The 25154-nt window shown below is 45.0% G+C and overlaps 1 protein-coding gene and 1 long non-coding RNA gene across 3 annotated transcripts in view; both read left to right on the top strand.

The window, feature by feature from the left end:
* Positions 1–16858, top strand: part of LOC110522614 (zinc finger protein DPF3) — a 52803-nt gene extending 35945 nt beyond the window's left edge. The window contains exons 6-12 of one of the 2 annotated variants that reach the window (XM_090233234.1): positions 1676–1748; positions 2362–2403; positions 5690–5848; positions 7113–7241; positions 11595–11707; positions 13779–13860; positions 16494–16858. In XM_090233234.1, the coding sequence (XP_090089360.1) occupies positions 1676–1748; positions 2362–2403; positions 5690–5848; positions 7113–7241; positions 11595–11707; positions 13779–13860; positions 16494–16561 (666 nt within the window). In that variant the 3' untranslated portion in view covers positions 16562–16858. The remainder of the gene's footprint in view (positions 1–1675; positions 1749–2361; positions 2404–5689; positions 5849–7112; positions 7242–11594; positions 11708–13778; positions 13861–16493) is intronic. The other variant, XM_090233236.1, reaches the window with a different exon arrangement.
* Positions 16859–20921: 4063 nt separating this feature from the next.
* Positions 20922–24410, top strand: LOC149984175 (uncharacterized). The gene is made up of 2 exons (XR_016495490.1): positions 20922–21002; positions 21388–24410. It is a non-coding gene; the product is annotated as an uncharacterized LOC149984175 (long non-coding RNA).
* The last annotated feature ends 744 nt before the right edge of the window (positions 24411–25154 follow it).

Raw genomic sequence — 25154 nt, 5'->3', positions numbered from 1 at the left:
GGGGAGGGAGAGAGGGGGAGGGGAGAGAGGGGGAGGGGAGAGAGGGGGAGGGAGAGAGGGGGAGGGAGAGAGATGGAGAGAGAGAGGGGGTAGGGAGGGGAGAGACAGAGAGAGAGAGAGAGACAGAGAGAGAGAGACAGAGAGAGACAGAGAGAGAGAGAGAGACAGAGACAGAGAGAGAGATAGAGAGAGACAGAGAGAGAGACAGAGAGAGAGACAGAGAGAGAGCGACAGACACATTTCTTTTGGTGGTGGGGATGGGCTTCTGTGTTTATATGTGCCTCAGTGCAGCCCTCAATTTCAGAATTTAACTGCAATTTCAGGTTTCAAATTTCAAGTCTCAAAGTAACAAATGTGGAAAATGTCTATACATTTCAGCTGTATCAAAATCATTGCTCCGCTATTGCCATTTATACTGTAGGAGTGTTGTGCTGAATGAGACAATTCTGTTCACAATGTCCTGCTCTGAGGGGGGTAACTGTCCTGCTCTGAGGGGGGTAACTGTCCTGCTCTGAGGGGGACCAGTGTCCTGCTCTGAAGGGGGTAACTGTCCTGCTCTGAGGGGGGTAACTTACCTGTTCTGAGGGGGGTAACTGTCCTGCTCTGAGGGGGGTAACTTACCTGTTCTGAAGGGGGTAACTGTCCTGCTCTGAGGGGGGTAACTTACCTGTTCTGAGGGGGGTAACTGTCCAGCTCTGAGGTGGGTAACTGTCCTGCTCTGAGGGGGACCAGTGTCCTGCTCTGAAGGGGGTAACTGTCCTGCTCTGAGGGGGGTAACTGTCCTGCTCTGAGGGGGGTAACTTACCTGTTCTGAAGGGGGTAACTGTCCTGCTCTGAGGGGAGTAACTTACCTGTTCTGAGGGGGGTAACTTACCTGTTCTGAGGGGGGTAACTGTCCTGCTCTGAGGGGGGTAACTTACCTGTTCTGAGGGGGGTAACTGTCCTGCTCTGAGGGGGTTAACTGTCCTGCTCTGAGGGGGACCAGTGTCCTGCTCTGAGGGGGGTAACTGTCCTGCTCTGAGGGGGACCAGTGTCCTGCTCTGAGGGGGGTAACTGTCCTGCTCTGAGGGGGGTAACTTACCTGTTCTGAAGGGGGTAACTGTCCTGCTCTGAGGGGAGTAACTTACCTGTTCTGAGGGGGGTAACTTACCTGTTCTGAGGGGGGTAACTGTCCTGCTCTGAGGGGGGTAACTTACCTGTTCTGAGGGGGGTAACTGTCCTGCTCTGAGGGGGTTAACTGTCCTCCTCTGAGGGGGACCAGTGTCCTGCTCTGAGGGGGGTAACTGTCCTGCTCTGAGGGGGACCAGTGTCCTGCTCTGAGGGGGGTAACTGTCCTGCTCTGAGGGGGACCAGTGTCCTACTCTGAGGGGGGTAACTGTCCTGCTCTGAGGGGGGTAACTGTCCAGCTCTGAGAGGGGACCAGTGTCCTGCTCTGAGGGGGGTAACTGTCCTGCTCTGAGGGGGGTAACTGTCCAGCTCTGAGAGGGGACCAGTGTCGTGCGTTACCTCCAGATGTAGCGTTAGAGACGTAGCAAGTTCACATGATTAAAAAGGTATAGTCGAGGGCATTCTCACGAGACCTCTAGAGAATCTGTCGTAGTGTGAAAAGGATGAAAGAATGCGGGAAAGAGGGAGGGTTCCTATCGTGAAGGTTCCTGTTCTTCTCTCTCCACAGGGCCGAGGATCCAGCCGCAGGAGGGCGGAGGCTGTGTCCAACGACGACGTGGATAAACCTTACGTCTGTGACAGTAAGACAACAGCGAACTCCCAGATGTCTCCTGTATTTCTGTAACACAGTTAAAAACGTTGTTACGTTAATAACATTAATGACACCTGACCTGAGAAGCTCATCTGAATATTCCTATGTAGACATTTTGTTTGGTTTGTTTTATTTGTTAGGTCTCAATATTCTATATATTTTTGTACTTATCTAAAGGTGATGGTGTGTCTGTATCTGGACATTAACAGCTGCCTAAGATAGTTTTAGATCATTAACCTTATTTGGCTTTCTTCGGGACGAGAGCAACCCTCTTTCCCTCCCTCTAGAATGGAGATGGCCGATTGTGTGGATAGTCCAGCATAGCATGTCGGACGTTAGCATAGCATGTCGGACGTTAGCATAGCATGTCGGACGTTAGCATAGCATGTCGGACGTTAGCATAGCATGTCGGACGTTAGCATAGCATGTCGGACGTTAGCATAGCATGCTACTTCTACTTAAAGAAAAACATCAGAGAAACTGGTGCTCATGTCTTTACATATTATAGCCTCTTTGAATGAAACTCACTCTCATTTCTTTTCTTTTTCTTTCATTTTTCTTTTTTCTCTCATTTGCTTTTCTGTCTCCTCTGTTCCTTCCAGACAGATACAAACAAAAGCATAACTCAAAAACTGCTGACTCAGGTATATGGACTTGTCGCTATCTTTTCTCTGTCTGGCTTCTCTGACTAAAAGATCAGGGGCTACTGGTGCTACTACTGGGGCTGCTACTGGGGCTGCTGCTACTGGGGCTGCTACTGGGGCTGCTGCTACTGGGGCTGCTACTGGGGCTGCTGCTACTGGGGCTGCTACTGGGGCTGCTGCTACTGGGGCTGCTACTGGGGCTGCTGCTACTGGGGCTGCTACTGGGGCTGGGGCTGCTGCTACTGGGGCTGGGGCTGCTACTGGGGCTGCTGCTACTGGGGCTGCTGCTACTGGGGCTGCTGCTACTGGGGCTGCTGCTACTGGTGCTACTACTGGGGCTGCTGCTACTGGTGCTACTACTGGGGCTGCTGCTACTGGTGCTACTACTGGGGCTGCTACTGGGGCTGCTGCTACTGGGGCTGCTACTGGGGCTGCTACTGGTGCTGCTACTGGGGCTGCTACTGGTGCTGCTACTGGGGCTGCTGCTACTGGGGCTGCTGCTGGGGCTGATGCTACTGGGGCTGCTGCTGGGGCTGCTGCTGCTGTGGCTTCTACTGGGGCTGCTGCTACTGGTGCTGCTACTGGGGCTGCTACTACTGGGTCTGCTGCTACTAGGGCTGCTTCTGGGGCTGCTGGTGGGGCTGCTACTGGGGCTGATGCTACTGGGACTGCTGGTGGGGCTGCTGCTGGGGCTGCTACTGGTTCTGCTACTGGGGCTGCTCCTGGGGATGCTACTGGTGCTGCTACTGGGGCTGCTGCTGGGGCTGCTACTGGGGCTGCTACTGATGCTGCTACTGGGGCTGCTGCTGGTGCTGCTACTGGGGCTGCTGCTGGGGCTGCTACTGGGGCTGCTACTGGGGCTGCTGCTACTGGTGCTGCTACTGGGGCTGCTGCTACTGGGTCTGCTGCTACTGGGGCTGCTGCTGGTGGGGCTGCTTCTGGGGCTGCTGGTGGGGCTGCTGCTGGTGGGGCTGCTACTGGGGCTGATGCTACTGGGGCTGCTGGTGGGGCTGCTGCTGGGGCTGCTACTGGTGCTGCTGCTGGGGCTGCTGCTGGGGCTGCTGCTACTGGGGTTGAGTTGAGCTAGCCTGGGTCGCGTTCAGATGGGTACAACGTTACAGGACATCCAGATATACATTTATTTAGTAGAACAGATATGAATCTAAGTCATATAGAATAGGGAATAATGTCAGCTCTATGCAGTCGATTTCTGTGTTGCACCGTCCTGAATGCGACCCTGCGACTAACAATAGGATTGGCTAAAGAATAAAGGCGTCTGGCTTCCATGCTACGTTTGAGCTAAACCAATAGTTATCGCTATTGTGCTTTGTATTTGCATAAGCATTGATTCTTAATTTCCAAGACCAAAGCAAGCTTGCATGGTACTAACATAACTCTACAGTTATCTGCTGGTTTGTTATCAAGTTGCTGGGGAAGTTGTGATCTTTGAGCATCAGCTGAGCTAACGCATGTTTCTGCAGCGTTGTAACAATGCTGTCACTGTGGGTTTCTGGGAATCGCAGACAACCTAACCTGCTGTCCCTGACAACCTAACCTGCTGTCACTGACAACCTAACCTGCTGTCACTGACAACCTAACCTGCTGTCACTGACAACCTAACCTGCTGTCACTGACAACCTAACCTGCTGTCACTGACAACCTAACCTGCTGTCACTGCGATGTTACCAAACAAACCTAACCTGCTGTCACTGACAACCTAACCTGCTGTCACTGACAACCTAACCTGCTGTCACTGCGATGTTACCAAACAAACCTAACCTGCTGTCACTGCGATGTTACCAAACAAACCTAACCTGCTGTCACTGACAACCTAACCTGCTGTCACTGATAATCTAACCTGCTGTCACTGACAACCTAACCTGCTGTCACTGACAACCTAACCTGCTGTCACTGACAACCTAACCTGCTGTCACTGACAACCTAACTTGCTGTCACTGACAACCTAACCTGCTGTCACTGACAACCTAACCTGCTGTCACTGACAACCTAACCTGCTGTCACTGACAACCTAACCTGCTGTCACTGATAACCTAACCTGCTGTCACTGACAACCTAACCTGCTGTCACTGCGGGTTTCTGGGAATCGCAGACAACCTAACCTGCTGTCACTGACAACCTAACCTGCTGTCCCTGACAACCTAACCTGCTGTCACTGATAACCGAACCTGCTGTCACTGACAACCTAACCTGCTGTCACTGACAACCTAACCTGCTGTCACTGACAACCTAACCTGCTGTCACTGACAACCTAACCTGCTGTCATTGACAACCTAACCTGCTGTCACTGACAACCTAACCTGCTGTCACTGACAACCTAACCTGCTGTCACTGACAACCTAACCTGCTGTCACTGACAACCTAACCTGCTGTCACTGACAACCTAACCTGCTGTCACTGACAACCTAACCTGCTGTCACTGACAACCTAACCTGCTGTCACTTACAACCTAACCTGCTGTCACTGACAACCTAACCTGCTGTCATTGACAGTCTAACCTGCTGTCACTGACAACCTAACCTGCTGTCACTGATAATCTAACTTGCTGTCACTGAAAACCTAACCTGCTGTCACTGACAACCTAACCTGCTGTCACTGACAACCTAACCTGCTGTCACTGCGATGTTACCAAACAAACCTAACCTGTAATAAAAAAAACAACAACGTTCTCAACAGAGTGTTCCTCAGAGTGTTCACTTTTTACCCCACATTGTTTCTTCTACGATGGCTACAGGATGTGTTGGAGTACTACTGCTGTGTCTCTTCCCAGAGAGGACATTCATTGAGACGTCATTAATATAAGTCATCATAGGCTAGTGTCCTAGCAGGAATGTACTGGTAAATGACTTCTCTCGTGTTGTTGTTAGTTAGACAATTAGAAGTCTCAATGCCCTCAGATGTCTTTTGGATGAAAAAGCCCTGTTCCGCAACAAAACATTTAGTACTGTGTAAACGGTTGGTCCTTTCCCCTTGAGAGCTGGGGCGTGTTCAGTAGTGCACACAGTAGCAAAACGTTTTGAAACAGAAACAGTGAGTTTGTTATTGGACTCGGTCAGTTAGAACCAGTTCTCTCTGGTTTAAAACATTTTCTCATGTTTTTGTGGTTCTAATATATTCTAATTGTTCTGTGGTTCTAATGTATTCTAATGCTTCTGTGTTCTGTGGTTCTAATGTATTCTAATGCTTCTGTGTTCTGTGGTTCTAATGTATTCTAATGCTTCTGTGTTCTGTGGTTCTAATGTATTCTAATGCTTCTGTGGTTTTACAGTCTGTGGGAAGCGCTATAAGAACCGTCCAGGTCTGAGCTACCACTACGCACACACACACCTGGCGGAGGAAGAGGGGGAGGAGAGGGAGGAGAGGGAGGAAGAGATGCCACCGACCCCGCCACCACACCGACCAGACCCAGACCCCGACAACCACAAACGTAAGAGACGACTGTGTGATCTGGGTCTTTAACTAGTGGTAGTTCAGAGTTATAAAAGTTGCTGATAAAAACATCTTATAACAGCTCTTACATCTATCTCTCACAGTATGTGTGTTGCTAGTCCTCTGTGGACTAAACTGAACAACAGAGTCAGTATCACAATAGAACTGCATTATGGGTAATGATTAACACTGTAGCTTTTGGGATGCCGCCTCAAATAACATCTTTAGGACTTCCTCCTCGAGCGTCTTCCTCTCGAGTTATGTTCTTGCCAACTCCGTTAATGTCATTGTCAAGTCAAGGAGAAGAAACAGACTGGCACCCCGGTATCATTATCTAGTCAAGGAGAAGAAACAGACTGGCATCCCGGTATCATTGTCAAGTCAAGGAGAAGAAACAGACTGGAACCCCAGTGTCATTATCAAGTCAAGGAGAAGAAACAGACTGGCACCCCGGTGTCATTATCAAGTCAAGGAGAAGAAACAGACTGGCACTCCGGTGTCATTATCAAGTCAAGGAGAAGAAACAGACTGGCACCCTGGTGTCATTATCAAGTCAAGGAGAAGAAACAGACTGGCACTCCAGTGTCATTATCAAGTCAAGGAGAAGAAACAGACTGGCACCCCGGTGTCATTATCAAGTCAAGGAGAAGAAACAGACTGGCACCCCAGTGTCATTATCAAGTCAAGGAGAAGAAACAGACTGGCACTCCGGTGTCATTATCAAGTCAAGGAGAAGAAACAGACTGGCACCCTGGTGTCATTATCAAGTCAAGGAGAAGAAACAGACTGGCACTCCAGTGTCATTATCAAGTCAAGGAGAAGAAACAGACTGGCACCCCGGTGTCATTATCAAGTCAAGGAGAAGAAACAGACTGGCACCCCAGTGTCATTATCAAGTCAAGGAGAAGAAACAGACTGGCACCCCGGTGTCATTATCAAGTCAAGGAGAAGAAACAGACTGACATCTGGTGTCATTATCAAGTCAAGGAGAAGAAACAGACTGGCACTCCAGTGTCATTATCAAGTCAAGGAGGAGAAACAGACTGGCACTCCAGTGTCATTATCAAGTCAAGGAGGAGAAACAGACTGGCACCCCGGTGTCATTATCAAGTCAAGGAGAAGAAACAGACTGACACCTGGTGTCATTATCAAGTCAAGGAGAAGAAACAGACTGGCACCCCGTGTCATTATCAAGTCAAGCAGAAGAAACAGACTGGCACCCGGGCGACTTCTTCTCTCACACCTGTCTTCCCCCTCCACAGCTCAGAGGGCGGCAGATGGCTCCATCATCCCTAACGACTACTGTGACTTCTGTCTGGGAGACTCTGACTCTAACAGGAAGACTGGCCAGGCTGAGGAGCTGGTGTCCTGCTCTGACTGCGGTCGCTCCGGTGAGTAGACTGCACTACAGACTGCACTACAGACTGCACTATAGACTGCACTACAGACTGCACTATAGACTGTACTATAGACTGCACTACAGACTGCACTATATACTGCACTATAGACTGCACTATAGACTGTACTATAGACTGTACTATAGACTGTACTACAGACTGTACTATAGACTGTACTACAGACTGCACTATATACTGCACTATAGACTGCACTATAGACTGTACTATAGACTGTACTATAGACTGTACTACAGACTGTACTATAGACTGTACTACAGACTGCACTATATACTGTACTACAGACTGCACTACATACTGCACTATAGACTGCACTACAGACTGCACTATATACTGCACTACAGACTGCACTACAGACTGTACTACAGACTGTACTATATACTGTACTACAGACTGTACTATAGACTGTACTACAGACTGCACTATATACTGCACTATAGACTGCACTATAGACTGTACTATAGACTGCACTACAGACTGCACTATAGACTGCACTACAGACTGTACTATATACTGCACTACAGACTGCACTACATACTGCACTATAGACTGCACTACAGACTGCACTATAGACTGCACTACAGACTGCACTATATACTGCACTACAGACTGCACTATAGACTGCACTACAGACTGTACTATAGACTGTACTATAGACTGTACTACAGACTGCACTACATACTGCACTATAGACTGCACTACAGACTGTACTATAGACTGTACTATAGACTGCACTACAGACTGCACTACATACTGCACTATAGACTGCACTACAGACTGCACTATATACTGCACTACAGACTGCACTATAGACTGCACTACAGACTGTACTATAGACTGTACTATAGACTGTACTACAGACTGCACTACATACTGCACTATAGACTGCACTACAGACTGTACTATAGACTGTACTATAGACTGCACTACAGACTGCACTACATACTGCACTATAGACTGCACTACAGACTGCACTATATACTGCACTACAGACTGCACTATAGACTGCACTACAGACTGTACTATAGACTGTACTATAGACTGTACTACAGACTGCACTACATACTGCACTATAGACTGCACTACAGACTGCACTACAGACTGCACTACAGACTGCACTATAGACTGTACTACAGACTGCACTATAGACTGCACTACAGATGGCACTACAGACTGCACTATAGACTGCACTACAGACTGCACTACAGACTGTACTATAGACTGCACTACAGACGGCACTACAGACTGCACTATATACTGCACTATAGACTGCACTATAGACTGTACTACAGACTGCACTACAGACTGCACTATAGACTGCACTACAGACTGCACTATAGACTGTACTATAGACGGCACTACAGACTGCACTACAGACTGCACTATATACTGCACTATAGACTGCACTATAGACTGCACTATAGACTGCACTATAGACTGTACTATAGACTGTACTACAGACTGCACTACAGACTGCACTATAGACTGCACTACAGACTGCACTATAGACTGTACTAAAGACTGTACTACAGACTGCATTACAGACTGCACTATATACTGCACTACAGACTGCACTATAGACTGCACTATAGACTGCACTATAGACTGCACTATAGACTGCACTATAGGCCGCACTACAGACTGCACTACAGACTGCACTACAGACTGCACTATAGACTGCACTATAGACTGTACTATAGACTGCACTACAGACTGCACTATAGACTGTACTACAGACTGCACTACAGACTGCACTACAGACTGCACTATAGACTGCACTATAGACTGTACTATAGACTGCACTACAGACTGCACTATAGACTGTACTATAGACTGTACTACAGACTGCACTATAGACTGTACTACAGACTGCACTACAGACTGCACTATAGACTGTACTATAGACTGCACTACAGACTGCACTATAGACTGCACTACAGACTGCACTATAGACTGCACTATAGACTGTACTATAGACTGTACTACATACTGCACTATAGACTGCACTACAGACTGCACTATAGCCTGTACTACAGACTGCACTATAGACTGCACTATAGACTGTACTACAGACTGCACTATATACTGCACTATAGACTGTACTATAGACTGTACTACAGACTGCACTATAGACTGTACTACAGACTGCACTACAGACTGCACTATAGACTGTACTATAGACTGCACTACAGACTGCACTACAGACTGCACTACAGACTGCACTATAGACTGCACTACAGACTGCACTATAGACTGTACTATAGACTGTACTACAGACTGCACTATAGACTGTACTACAGACTGCACTACAGACTGCACTATAGACTGTACTATAGACTGCACTACAGACTGCACTACAGACTGCAATATAGACTGCACTAAGACTACACTACAGACTGCACTATAGACTGCACTATAGACTGTACTACAGACTGCACTACAGACGGCACTATAGACTGCACTACAGACTGCACTACAGACTGCACTATAGACTGTACTACAGACTGCACTACAGACGGCACTACAGACTGCACTATAGACTGTACTACAGACTGCACTATAGACTGTACTACAGACTGCACTATAGACTGTAATATAGACTGTACTACAGACTGCACTACAGACGGCACTACAGACTGCACTATAGACTGCACTATAGACTGTAATATAGACTGTAATATAGACTGTACTACAGACTGCACTATAGACTGTAATATAGACGGCACTACAGACTGCACTATAGACTGTACTACAGACTGCACTATAGACTGTAATATAGACTGTACTACAGACTGCACTACAGACGGCACTACAGACTGCACTACAGACTGCACTATAGACTGCACTATAGACTGTAATATAGACTGTACTATAGACTGCACTACAGACTGCACTGCTGCGTGTCTCTGGTTCAGCAGAGCTGGACGTACTGTAGGAAGGCCAAGCAGCGTCCTTCATAACTATAGATGACCCACACTTTAAAACTTCAACTGTAAATATATTCTTCTAATATTTCACAATGTTTTATTCCCAAGGATGAGTTCAGTCTAGTAATATTAGTGAGACATAATTCATTCACAAAATAGTAGTATGCCAATGCTGTATCCCACTGTGTTTTCTCTGCCCGGTAGCGAACAGTGAGGACACAAAGTCTCGTTAGATAGGTCTGAAATCTCCCCCCCCCTGTCAGATACAGTAGTTCATTCCGTATCGGATTTAAACCCAAATATAAACTGGTCCTACACCTCTTGGCCATGCTACAATTACCTCTGGACTGTAAGGGTGTGGAGGAGGGTTGTGCACGGACTCTTGAGTCGCTCCATTGGCCAGAGAGGACGGTTAGCCGAGAGGTAAGAACCAATCGGCATGTTCAATGTCCCTCTGGCTAAAAGAGACCATTGAAACCGGCTGATGCAAAGAAGATGATTGGATGAATGTGTTTAGTCGTTGGTCCACCAGGATGGGAGACTCTACCTATCCAAATACCTAGACAATCACACGTTCACTCTGGCTCTCGGGCCCAAGATAGGCTAGAAAATGTGTCTAGCAACTTATCTTAAATTGATCGATTAGACATAAAACTGAGAGAGAGAGAGAGAGAGAGAGCGAGAGCGAGAGCGAGAGAGAGAGAGAGAGAGAGAGAGAGAGAGAGAGAGCGAGAGAGCAAGGCAGCACTGTGTGTTTGGCTGCTTGCCCAGTCCTGTGATTCTCTGCCAGGACTGTCTGGTTTCAGAGATGAGATGAGTGTTTAGGTTTTAGTTTATGGCTCATTGACATCCCATTGACAGTCATTGACACTCTGATGAGAACTATGAATGGGTAATGGGTTTTTATTGTTACTGACAACACCACTATAGAAAATGAAGGACGGTCACAAGTCTGCTGTATCTCAGTCAGCAGAAACCAGGTTGTATCTATAAAGGCTACTGTTAACCATGGTCCTTTTTACTATAGTGTGACTTTAGCCACAACTTGTCATGACTTATGAATGACCTACCTGTCTCTGAGGAGACAGACAGCAACTGGATACCTGCTCTACTCATTTAACATCTATCTACAGGATCTAGCTTTATTCACCATTATTGGAGTTTAGAAAAACAATCGCAGATGTTGTCTTTCTGTGTTGAGTTGCAATGTAAATGAGGCATCCTCCCTCTTCCCTCCCTCCCTCCCTCCCTCCCTCCTTCCCTTCCTCCCTATCTCCTTCCCTCCCTCCCTCCCCTCCCTCCCTCCCTCCTTCCCTCCCTCCCTCCCTCCCTCCCTCCCTCCCTCCTTCCTTCCTTCCCTCCCTCCCTCCCTCCCTCCCTCCCTCCCTCCTTCCTTCCCTAGGCCACCCTACCTGTCTGCAGTTCACAGACAACATGATGATGGCGGTGAAGACCTACCAGTGGCAGTGCATCGAGTGCAAGTCCTGCAGTCTCTGTGGCACCTCCGAGAACGACGTAAGTGCTTTGAATAACAGTTTCTAGACCTCGGGCCGGTATTCAAAACGTGCCTACTCTGAAACTCCTTCATCTGGGCCCAGAAGATTCTTTTAGACTGAAGACTCATTGTTATCTCCTACAACTACCTAGCCTTTAGGCTTTAGCTCAGTGGGATACTATTGTCTTGAAAGGCATTTCTGTAAATTCACAGAGGAAGGGATTTAACATTGTGTCAGTTACCACGTTGTCTCAGTTACCACGTTGTGTCAGTTACCACATTGTGTCAGTTACCACGTTGTCTCAGTTACCACGTTGTCTCAGTTACCACGTTGTCTCAGTTACCACGTTGTCTCAGTTACCACGTTGTCTCAGTTACCACTTTGTCTCAGTTACCATGTTGTCCCAGTTACCACGTTGTCTCAGTTACCACGTTGTCTCAGTTACCACGTTGTCTCAGTTACCACTTTGTCTCAGTTACCATGTTGTCCTAGTTACCACGTTGTCTCAGTTACCACTTTGTCTCAGTTACCATGTTGTCCCAGTTACCACGTTGTCTCAGTTACCACGTTGTCTCAGTTACCACGTTGTCTCAGTTACCACGTTGTCTCAGTTACCACGTTGTCTCAGTTACCACGTTGTCTCAGTTACCACGTTGTCTCAGTTACCACTTTGTCTCAGTTACCATGTTGTCCCAGTTACCACGTTGTCTCAGTTACCACTTTGTGTCAGTTACCACGTTGTCTCAGTTACCACTTTGTGTCAGTTACCACGTTGTCTCAGTTACCACTTTGTCTCAGTTACCATGTTGTCCCAGTTACCACGTTGTCTCAGTTACCACTTTGTCTCAGTTACCATGTTGTCCCAGTTACCACGTTGTGTCAGTTACCACGTTGTCTCAGTTACCACGTCTCAGTTACCACGTTGTCTCAGTTACCACGTCTCAGTTACCACGTTGTCTTAGTTACCACGTTGTGTCTGTTACCACGTTGTCTCAGTTACCATGTTGTCTTAGTTACCACGTTGTCTTAGTTACCACATTGTCTCAGTTACCATGTTGTCCCAGTTACCACGCTGTCCCAGTTACCAAGTTGTCCCAGTTACCACGTTGTCTTAGTTACCACGTTGTGTCTGTTACCAGTTACCACGTGTGTCAGGTACCAGTTACCACGTTGTCCCAGTTACCACGTTGTCTTAGTTACCACGTTGTGTCAGTTACCACGTTGTCCCAGTTACCACGTTGTGTCAGTTACCACGTTGTCTCAGTTACCACTTTGTCTCAGTTACCATGTTGTCCCAGTTACCACGTTGTCTCAGTTACCACTTTGTCTCAGTTACCACTTTGTCCCAGTTACCACGTTGTCTCAGTTACCACTTTGTGTCAGTTACCACGTTGTCTCAGTTACCACGTTGTGTCAGTTACCACTTTGTGTCAGTTACCACGTTGTCCCAGTTACCACGTTGTCTCAGTTACCACTTTGTGTCAGTTACCACGTTGTCTCAGTTACCACTTTGTCTCAGTTACCATGTTGTCCCAGTTACCACGTTGTCTCAGTTACCACGTTGTCTCAGTTACCACGTTGTCCCAGTTACCACGTTGTCCCAGTTACCACGTTGTCTTAGTTACCAGTTACCACGTTGTCTCAGTTACCACACTGTCACAGTTACCACATTGTCTTAGTTACCACATTGTCTCAGTTACCACGTTGTCTTAGCTACCAGTTACCACGTTGTCTCAGTTACCACACTGCCTCAGTTACGCCGTTGTCTTAGTTACCACGTTGTCTCAGTGACCATGTTGTCTCAGTTACCATGTTGTCTCAGTTACCATGTTGTCTCAGTTACCACGTTGTCTCAGTTACCACGTTGTCTCAGTTACCATGTTGTCTCAGTGACCATGTTGTCTCAGTTACCATGTTGTCTCAGTTACCATGTTGTCTCAGTTACCATGTTGTCTCAGTTACCACGTTGTCTCAGTTACCACGTTTTCTCAGTTACCATGTTGTCTCAGTTACCACGTTGTCCCAGTTACCACTGCTACTACTGTTTTGAAAAGTGAGTTAACATTGTGTGTTTGTCTCTGTGTCTGTAGGACCAGCTGTTGTTCTGTGACGACTGTGACAGAGGATACCACATGTACTGTCTGAAGCCCCCCATGACCCAACCTCCTGAAGGTAAGACTACTGAGTTATACTCTATATATTATAGACCCCTGAGTTATACTCTATATATTATAGATCACTGAGTTATACTGTATATATTATAGACTACTGAGTTATACTTTATATATTATAGACCCCTGAGTTATACTCTATATATTATAGACTACTGAGTTATACTCTATATATTATAGACTACTGAGTTATACTCTATATATTATAGACTACTGAGTTATACTATATATATTATAGACTACTGAGTTATACTCTATATATTATAGACTACTGAGTTATACTGTATATATTATAGACCCCTGAGTTATACTCTATATATTATAGACTACTGAGTTATACTCTATATATTATAGATCACTGAGTTATACTCTATATATTATAGATCACTGAGTTATACTGCATATATTATAGACTACTGAGTTATACTTTATATATTATAGACCCCTGAGTTATACTCTATATATTATAGATCACTGAGTTATACTCTATATATTATAGATCACTGAGTTATACTGCATATATTATAGACAACTGAGTTATACTGCATATATTATAGACTACTGAGTTATACTTTATATATTATAGACTACTGAGTTATACTGCATATATTATAGACTACTGAGTTATACTCTATATATTATAGACCCCTGAGTTATACTGTATATATTATAGACTACTGAGTTATACTCTATATATTATAGATCACTGAGTTATACTGCATATATTATAGACTACTGAGTTATACTGCATATATTATAGACTACTGAGTTATACTTTATATATTATAGACTACTGAGTTATACTGCATATATTATAGACTACTGAGTTATACTCTATATATTATAGACCCCTGAGTTATACTGTATATATTATAGACTACTGAGTTATACTCTATATATTATAGATCACTGAGTTATACTGTATATATTATAGACCCCTGAGTTATACTGTATACATTATAGACTACTGAGTTATACTCTATATATTATAGATCACTGAGTTATACTATATATATTATAGACTACTGAGTTATACTCTATATATTATAGATCACTGAGTTATACTATATATATTATAGACTACTGAGTTATACTCTATATATTATAGATCACTGAGTTATACTGTATATATTATAGACTACTGAGTTATACTCTATATATTATAGACCCCTGAGTTATACTCTATATATTATAGATCACTGAGTTATACTGTATATATTATAGACTACTGAGTTATACTTTATATATTATAGACCCCTGAGTTATACTGTATACATTATAGACTACTGAGTTATACTCTATATATTATAGACCCAACCTCCTGAAGGTAAGACTGAGTTCTGCTGTGTAATATATAAATAACAGACACCCTCCTAGGGTATGATATCTCAGCACAGAGTACTTCCAACACCAAGCTCTTTAAGTTTACAATTGGCTCATTCATCCCCCCCTCCTCCTCTCCCCTGAAACTATTCCCCGGGTCGTTGCAGTAAACGAGAATGTGTTCTCAGTCAACTTACCTGGTAAAATAAGGGTTAAATAAATTCAATTCAACCACAACTGGAATCCTTAATGGTGAAACTGCCACGTTCGTTATGCAATATCACTACAGGAAAGAAGTTACTGCCATCAACAAACCCAGTTTATCTTTTCACTCTGACATCAGTACACGTTTGATAAAACAGCAGAATCTTTGGGCGCCTCTTTTCACTTTCGCTTCATCAACCAAACAAAAATAACGACGGCCATGGGGCGATGTTTCCCCTGCTGCGGATTCCACCTTTGACCTCTACGGTCTAGATATTACAGAGTTACGTAGAGTTACTGACCAAGCCTCCGGAAGGTAAGACCACTGAATGTTATAGTTTACATTATAAAGACTTGAAGGTAAGGCCGTACCACAGACCACACGCATGGCGGCTCAGTGATAATCTCTCTTGACTTGACTTACGTGTGTACCGTGAGACTTTAAGTGTGGCTTGTGAAACAGAGAGTTCCTGGACAATGTTTTTAAACTTCAGACATTATACAGAAGTACAGGACATCACTTAACACAGTCCACAACAACAAGATCACCTGTCTCTCTCTCTCTGTCTCTCTGTCTCTCTGTCTCTCTCTCTCTCTCTCTCTTACCTTTTCTCTCTCTCTCTCTCTCTCTCTCTCTCTCTCTCTCTCTCTCTCTCTCTCTCTCTCTCTCTCCTTTTCTCTCTCTCTCTCTCCTTTTTCTCTCTCTCTCCTTTTTCTCTCTCTCTCTGTCTGTCTCTCTCATTTTCTCTCTCTCTCTCTCCTTTTCACTCTCTCTCTCTCTCTCTCTCTCCTTTTTCTCTCTCTCTCTCTCTCTTATTTTCTCTCTCTCTCTCTGTCTGTCTGTCTCTCTCATTTTCTCTCTCTCTATCTCTCTCTCTCTCTCTCTCCTTTTCACTCTCTCTCTCTCTCTTTCTCTCCTTTCTCTCTCTCTCTTATTTTCTCTCTCTCTCTCTCTCTCTCTCTCTCTCTCTCTCTCTCTCTCTCTCTCTCTCTCTCTCTCTCTCTCTCTCTCTCTCTCTCTCTCTCTCTCTCTCTCTCTCTCTCTCTCTCTCTCTCTCTCTCTCTCTCTCTCTCTCTCTCTCTCTCTCTCTCTCTCTCTCTCTTTAGGGAGCTGGAGCTGTCACCTGTGTTTGGATCTGTTGAAGGACAAGGCCTCAGCCTATGAAGAGCCATAGCTTCTCTAACACACACACACACACACACAATGGATTTACAGGCTCAGGGTGCACATTCAGTCTCATCTCTTTCAGCTTCTCAGTTTCTATCTCAGTACTATCCTCTCTACCTCTAAAGTTGAAACAATGTCATGATGTGTGGGTTATAAAAACCACAAAAGAGAATCGTCAAATAGTAACCTTTGCTCCACCGTGTTTGACACTATGCTGTTCTACAATGTCTTCTGACTGTTAGCTCGCTAGAGATGTTTGTGCTGAGGTAAAAAAAAAAAAAAAAAATGCATTATGTACCGGAAACAAGGAGAATTTATGTCTGTTTGTTTTGAATATCAGTTTCCAGTCCTCTCCTTGTTAAAATTTCACAGTGACGTTGTTTCATATTGCACCAAGACATATTGCATATTTGAAATATCGTTACTCATAGTTACTCAAGCATCATTTTATTTTTTGAGGAGTCATTGCAGCCGTTATTTAATTTCAGTTGGATATTAGCCATGTTTGTGGTTACTAGGATACTTAAAAGTACCTCATGACAATGATCTAAATCGTTATTAATTTAAAACTGGTCTTATTTGTACATTTCTGGTTATTGTGACTGTTGGATGGACACTTTTGTTTGTAAATGGAAGCAACACAATATGATGGGAAATCCTGCTCCACTTCCCGAGTTCTGGTTCCTAGATCATGTTGCTCTCTCTGCTAATGTGTTACCAATGCAATAGGGTTCATATTTTGTAGATCGGTGTAGGAAACTGGTAAAGGGCTCTATATACATAGACCATAGAGAGAAACATTTAGCATTCACACCCCTGGACTTTACCCATTTAATTGTCTTTAATAGTTTTTTTTTGTTTTTTTTGGTCAACGATCTACACAAATTACTCTCTAATGTAAAAGTGGAATAAAAACTCAAACATTTGTGTAAAAAAAAAAAAATAAAGAAGGAAAAATAAAATCTTGATTACATAAGTATTCAACCCCCAACAAGTCAATAAATGTTAGAATCACCTTTTTTAGCGATTACAGTCTTTCTGGGTAAGTCTCTTAAAGAGCTTTACACACCTGAATTGTACAATATTTGCACATTATAGAAGAAGGAAAAAAATTCAAGCTCTCAAGTTGGTTGGTGATCATTGCTAGACAACCATTTTCAAGTTTTGCCATACAATTTCAAGACGATTTAAGTAAAAACTGTAACTTAAGCCACACAGGAACATTCAATGTCGTTTTGGTATGCAACTCCAGTGTATATTTGGCCTTGTGTTTTAGGTTTATAGTCCTGCTGAAAAAGAAGACTGAACCAGGTTTTCCTCTAGGATTTTGCCATTTCTTTTTATAAAAATAAAACCTCCCTAGTTCTTGCTGATGACAAGCATACCCATAACAGGATGCAGCCACCACCATGCTTGAAAATGGTGATGTGTTGTGTTGGATTTGCCCCAAACATAAAGCTCTGTGTTCAGTACATATAGTTAATTGCTTTGACACATTTGTTGCAGTATTACTTTAGTGCCTTGTTGCAAACAGGATGCATGTTTTGGAATATTTATATTCTGCACGGACTTCGTTCTTTTCACTCTGTCATTGAGGTTAGTATTATGGAGTGACTACAATGCTGCTGATCCATCCTCAGTTTTCTCCTATCACAGCTATTAAACTCTGTAACTTTTTTTAAAGTCAGCATTGGCCTCATGGTGAATTCCCTGCTCGGTTTTCTTCCTCTCCGGCAACTGAGTTAAGGTAAGAAACTGAGTAATGAAAGACGCCTGTATCTTTGTAGTGACAGGCTGTAATGATACACCATTCAAAGTGTAACTACCAATAGGTGCTCTTCTTTGCGAGGCATTGGAAAACCTCCCCGGTCTTTGTGTTTCAAATTCACTGCTCGACTGAGGGACCTTACAATTATCCGTACGTGTGGAGTATGAGGTCGTCATTAAAAAAATGATGTTAAACAATATTAGTGCACACAGAGCGAGTCCATGCAACTTATTGTGTGACTTGTTAAGCAACATTTTACTCCTGAACTTATTTAGGCCATAACAAAGGGGTTGAATACTTATTGACTCGAGACATTTCAGCTTTTCTTTTTTTTATTCATTTGTCAAAATATCTTAAAACAGTGCTAGAGGCGTCACTACAGACCCTGGTTCAGTGGTCTAAGGCCCTGCATCTCAGTGCTAGAGGCGTCACTACAGACCCTGGTTCAGTGGTCTAAGGCCCTGCATCTCAGTGCTAGAGGCGTCACTACAGACCCTGGTTCAGTGGTCTAAGGCCCTGCATCTCAGTGCTAGAGGTGTCACTACAGACCCTGGTTCAGTGGTCTAAGGCCCTGCATCTCAGTGCTAGAGGTGTCACTACAGACCCTGGTTCAGTGGTCTAAGGCCCTGCATCTCAGTGCTAGAGGTGTCACTACAGACCCTGGTTCAGTGGTCTAAGGCCCTGCATCTCAGTGCTAGAGGCGTCACTACAGACCCTGGTTCAGTGGTCTAAGGCCCTGCATCTCAGTGCTAGAGGTGTCACTACAGACCCTGGTTCAGTGGTCTAAGGCCCTGCATCTCAGTGCTAGAGGTGTCACTACAGACCCTGGTTCAGTGGTCTAAGGCCCTGCATCTCAGTGCTAGAGGTGTCACTACAGACCCTGGTTCAGTGGTCTAAGGCCCTGCATCTCAGTGCTAGAGGTGTCACTACAGACCCTGGTTCAGTGGTCTAAGGCCCTGTATCTCAGTGCTAGAGGCGTCACTACAGACCCTGGTTCAGTGGTCTAAGGCCCTGCATCTCAGTGCTAGAGGCGTCACTACAGACCCTGGTTCAGTGGTCTAAGGCCCTGCATCTCAGTGCTAGAGGCGTCACTACAGACCCTGGTTCAGTGGTCTAAGGCCCTGCATCTCAGTGCTAGAGGTGTCACTACAGACCCTGGTTCAGTGGTCTAAGGCCCTGCATCTCAGTGCTAGAGGCGTCACTACAGACCCTGGTTCAGTGGTCTAAGGCCCTGCATCTCAGTGCTAGAGGTGTCACTACAGACCCTGGTTCAGTGGTCTAAGGCCCTGCATCTCAGTGCTAGAGGTGTCACTACAGACCCTGGTTCAGTGGTCTAAGGCCCTGCATCTCAGTGCTAGAGGTGTCACTACAGACCCTGGTTCAGTGGTCTAAGGCCCTGCATCTCAGTGCTAGAGGTGTCACTACAGACCCTGGTTCAGTGGTCTAAGGCCCTGCATCTCAGTGCTAGAGGTGTCACTACAGACCCTGGTTCAGTGGTCTAAGGCCCTGCATCTCAGTGCTAGAGGTGTCACTACAGACCCTGGTTCAGTGGTCTAAGGCCCTGCATCTCAGTGCTAGAGGTGTCACTACAGACCCTGGTTCAGTGGTCTAAGGCCCTGCATCTCAGTGCTTGAGGCGTCACTACAGACCCTGGTTCAGTGGTCTAAGGCCCTGCATCTCAGTGCTAGAGGCGTCACTACAGACCCTGGTTCAGTGGTCTAAGGCCCTGCATCTCAGTGCTAGAGGTGTCACTACAGACCCTGGTTCAGTGGTCTAAGGCCCTGCATCTCAGTGCTAGAGGCGTCACTACAGACCCTGGTTCAGTGGTCTAAGGCCCTGCATCTCAGTGCTAGAGGTGTCACTACAGACCCTGGTTCAGTGGTCTAAGGCCCTGCATCTCAGTGCTAGAGGTGTCACTACAGACCCTGGTTCAGTGGTCTAAGGCCCTGCATCTCAGTGCTAGAGGTGTCACTACAGACCCTGGTTCAGTGGTCTAAGGCCCTGCATCTCAGTGCTAGAGGTGTCACTACAGACCCTGGTTCAGTGGTCTAAGGCCCTGTATCTCAGTGCTAGAGGCGTCACTACAGACCCTGGTTCAGTGGTCTAAGGCCCTGCATCTCAGTGCTAGAGGCGTCACTACAGACCCTGGTTCAGTGGTCTAAGGCCCTGCATCTCAGTGCTAGAGGTGTCACTACAGACCCCGGTTCAGTGGTCTAAGGCCCTGCATCTCAGTGCTAGAGGTGTCACTACAGACCCTGGTTCAGTGGTCTAAGGCCCTGCATCTCAGTGCTAGAGGTGTCACTACAGACCCTGGTTCAGTGGTCTAAGGCCCTGCATCTCAGTGCTAGAGGTGTCACTACAGACCCTGGTTCAGTGGTCTAAGGCCCTGCATCTCAGTGCTAGAGGTGTCACTACAGACCCTGGTTCAGTGGTCTAAGGCCCTGCATCTCAGTGCTAGAGGCGTCACTACAGACCCTGGTTCAGTGGTCTAAGGCCCTGCATCTCAGTGCTAGAGGTGTCACTACAGACCCTGGTTCAGTGGTCTAAGGCTCTGCATCTCAGTGCTAGAGGTGTCACTACAGACCCTGGTTCAGTGGTCTAAGGCCCTGCATCTCAGTGCTAGAGGCGTCACTACAGACCCTGGTTCAGTGGTCTAAGGCCCTGCATCTCAGTGCTAGAGGTGTCACTACAGACCCTGGTTCAGTGGTCTAAGGCCCTGCATCTCAGTGCTAGAGGTGTCACTACAGACCCTGGTTCAGTGGTCTAAGGCCCTGCATCTCAGTGCTAGAGGTGTCACTACAGACCCTGGTTCAGTGGTCTAAGGCCCTGCATCTCAGTGCTAGAGGTGTCACTACAGACCCTGGTTCAGTGGTCTAAGGCCCTGCATCTCAGTGCTAGAGGTGTCACTACAGACCCTGGTTCAGTGGTCTAAGGCCCTGCATCTCAGTGCTAGAGGTGTCACTACAGACCCTGGTTCAGTGGTCTAAGGCCCTGCATCTCAGTGCTAGAGGTGTCACTACAGACCCTGGTTCAGTGGTCTAAGGCCCTGCATCTCAGTGCTAGAGGCGTCACTACAGACCCTGGTTCAGTGGTCTAAGGCCCTGCATCTCAGTGCTAGAGGTGTCACTACAGACCCTGGTTCAGTGGTCTAAGGCCCTGCATCTCAGTGCTAGAGGTGTCACTACAGACCCTGGTTCAGTGGTCTAAGGCCCTGCATCTAAGTGCTAGATGTGTCACTACAGACCCTGGTTCCATTCCAGGCTGTATCACAACCGGCCGTGATCGGGAGTCCCATAGGGCGGTGCCTAATTGGCCCGGCGTCGTCCGGGTTTGGCCGGGATAGGCTGTCATTGTAAATAAGAATTTGTTCTTAACTGACTTCCCTAGTTAAATAAAGGTTACATTTAAAATTATGGGGTATTGTGTGTAGGCCAGTGACACAAAATCTAAATGTAATCAATTTTAAATTCAGGCTGTAACACAACAAAAACGTGGAAAAAGTCAAGGGGTGTGAATACTTTCTGAAGGCGCTGTATTCACACTTACATGGTCAAGAACATACACAACATACACACCTCGTAGCTCTACCACCACGTTTCAGTCAGTCAATACATCGTTATCATTCAGCTGGTGTGTAGGATACCTCACATCCTCCACGTTTCAGTCAGTCAATAGTACATCGTTATCATTCAGCTGGTGTGTAGGATACCTCACATCCTCCACGTTTCAGTCAGTCAATAGTACATCGTTATCATTCAGCTGGTGTGTAGGATACCTCACATCCTCCACGTTTCAGTCAGTCAATAGTACATCGTTATCATTCAGCGGGTGCATAGGATACCTCACATCCTCCACGTTTCAGTCAGTTATTGAACATATTTATTTGATGTATTTAGTAAATGTCAACTTGTTTTATAGGCTTCCCTTCCACTTTGCATATCATTCCAAAACATTTCATGTAAAACTCCAAATGATTTCTAAAATGATTCAGGTTCTTCTATGTTGATTCAGGTCCTTCTATGTTGATTCCGGTTCTTCTATGTCAACAATATGTTAATAGATTGCACTGAACACAGGTAATATACTGTATATTTCGTATAGATTTCTTATAGGACTATTGGATATATTTCTAATAGGACTATTGGATAGATTTCTTATAGGACTATTGGATAGATTTGAAGAACCCTGAAGGAAACCTATAGCCCGAAATACAATCCTGAAATATAGTGGCAGAAGACCTGAAGATGTTTTAGCGATGTTGTTAAAAAATATATATATATAGTATTTAATGCAAAAACTAATTACAGTGTCACGGCTGGAAATGTCTTACAAGCAATTTTCTTATTTTGTTTTGTGCTTTTTTAAAAAACATGTTATATTGTTTCTCCACAGACAATCATGAAGTAAAGTAAATGTGTGGGCTACTTCCCAAATGGTATCCTATTCCTTGTGTAGTGCTCTACTATGGCCCATACGCTGCCATGGCCCGCACGCCGCCGTGGCCCGTACGCCGCTGTGGCCCATACGCCGCCGTGGCCCTTAGACCGCCGCGGCCCATACACCACTGTACCCATACACTACCGTGGCCAAAAGTTTGAGAACACCTACTCATTCAAGTGTTTTTCTTTATTTTTTACTATTTTCTACAATATTGTAGAATAATAGTGAAGACATCAAAACTATGAAATAACACATGTAGTAACCAAAAAAGTGTTAAACAAATCAAAATATATTTTGTTTTTGAGAATCTTCAAATAGCCACCCTTTGCCTTGACGACAGCTTTGCACACTCTTGGCATTCTCTCAACCAGCATCACCTGGAATGCTTTTCCAACTGTCTTGAAGGAGTTCCCACATATGCTGAGCACTTGTTGGCTGCTTTTCCTTCACTCTGCAGTCCAACATGCCAAACCATCTCAATTTGGTTGAGGTCGGGGGATTGTGGAGGCCAGGTCATCTGATGCTGCACTCCATCACTCTCCATCTTGGTCAAATAGCTCTTACACAGCATGGAGGTGTGTTGGGTCATTGTTCCGTTGAAAAACAAGTGATAGTCCCACAAAGCCCAAACCAGATGGGATGGCACATCGCTGCAGAATGCTGTGGTAGCCATGCTGGTTAAGTGTGCCTTGAATTCTAAATAAATCACAGACAGTGTCACCAGCAAAGCACCCCCACACCATTAACACCTCCTCCTCCATGCTTCACGGTGGGAAATACACATGCGGAGATCATCTGTTCCCCCACACCGCGTCTCACAAAGACACAGCGGTTGGAACCAAAAATCTCCAATTTGGACACCAGACCAAAGGACACATTTCAACTGTATAGCCAGTTTCATCATAGCGCTTGATGGTTTTTGCAACTGCACTTGAATAAACTTTCAAAGTTCTTGAAATGTTCCATATTGACTGACCTTCATGTCTTAAACTAATGATGGACTGTGATTTCTCTTTTACTTATTTGAGCTGTTCTTGCCATAAAATGGACTTGGTCTTTTACCAAATAGGGCTATCTTCTGTATACCAGCCCTACCTTGTCAGATTTAAATGCATTCCAGGTGACTATCTCATGAAGCTGGTTGAGAGAATGCCAAGAGTGTACAAAGCTGTCATCAAAGCAAACGGTGGCTATTTGAAGAATCTGTATTTGTATTATGTATTTTTATTTGTTTTTGGTTACTACATGATTCCATACGTGTTATTACATCGTTTTGATGTCTTCAATATTATTATACAATGTAGAAAATAGTAAAAAATAAAGAAAAACCCTTTAATGAGTAGGTTTTCTAAAGGTTTTGCCCGGTAATGTATTTAAGGAAGTGTACCATTTGAGATGCATCCATGATGTCAATAACATTTTAATGTTTTCCTTATTCTTCCCCCCTCATGTCAGACATTTTAACAACATGTCTTCCTGTTTATATCACCATGCCAACTTCCCACTCCAAGAAATATATGTGTCAATATAATTTTGTTTTAGTTCGGAGACCATCGATTTTATATGGATATCATACTGTGTCCGTTTTGGGTACTTTGTTGAAAGTTTGTGTTTGTTTTTGTGTTGAAATAAAGATTTTGAAGAAGTCCTTACTTACCCCCTGACAATTAATTAGTTTTAACTGGTTTGCGTTATACTCAGAAGTTAAAACCTTGCTCCAGACACTTCAGACACTCGACTTTGAGGGTTTACATGAGATGGCTGTGCTTTTAAATAGTTTCACCCTGCTTTGTTGAATGTGGTCCTTGTACGTTGCTCTGGAGAGCATCTGCTAGAATGGCTACAGTGTAAAGATGTGTCTAACTTTTCAATTTGGAGTGCAAGAACTATGCAGGCTATAACATCTACAGGCTATAACATCTACAGGCTATAACTGTTGTAACTTTAATGTGTTACAGAGTTAATGTTTAAGTTTATTCTTTGAGCTGTATCTAAAGATATTTCTTTAGATTTATTTGCATATGTAATTGTATTGGGTTGTGTTGAATTACGCTTTTTGACTGCAAGTCCCAGAATGCCTTGCGAGAGGAATGAGTGATAACGCGCCAATTATGTGCAGGTGCGGGTGATTGTGGCTGACTTTCCAACAGCATCTTACCTGCATTGCTCTGTACCAAAACAATTGTTGTTAAATGTAACGTAAACAAGTATTCTTACTAAAATAAGCTTTCGTATCAAACCCGACGTCCCGAGTCATTACTAAGAAGTTAGTTAATCTAAAATTTGGTGCCGAAACCCGGGATATGAGCTGCGACGAAGAAGTGGCTGAAATGGCTGAGGAGGAACGTCGGCATGAAGCAGAAAGAATGAGACGAAAGCGGGGTACCATTCG

This window comes from Oncorhynchus mykiss, chromosome 4, assembly GCF_057628025.1.
Source record: "Oncorhynchus mykiss isolate SJ-2025 chromosome 4, ASM5762802v1, whole genome shotgun sequence".
Taxonomy (NCBI): Eukaryota; Metazoa; Chordata; class Actinopteri; order Salmoniformes; family Salmonidae; genus Oncorhynchus; species Oncorhynchus mykiss.
This window is presented reverse-complemented; position numbering and strand designations above follow the sequence as displayed.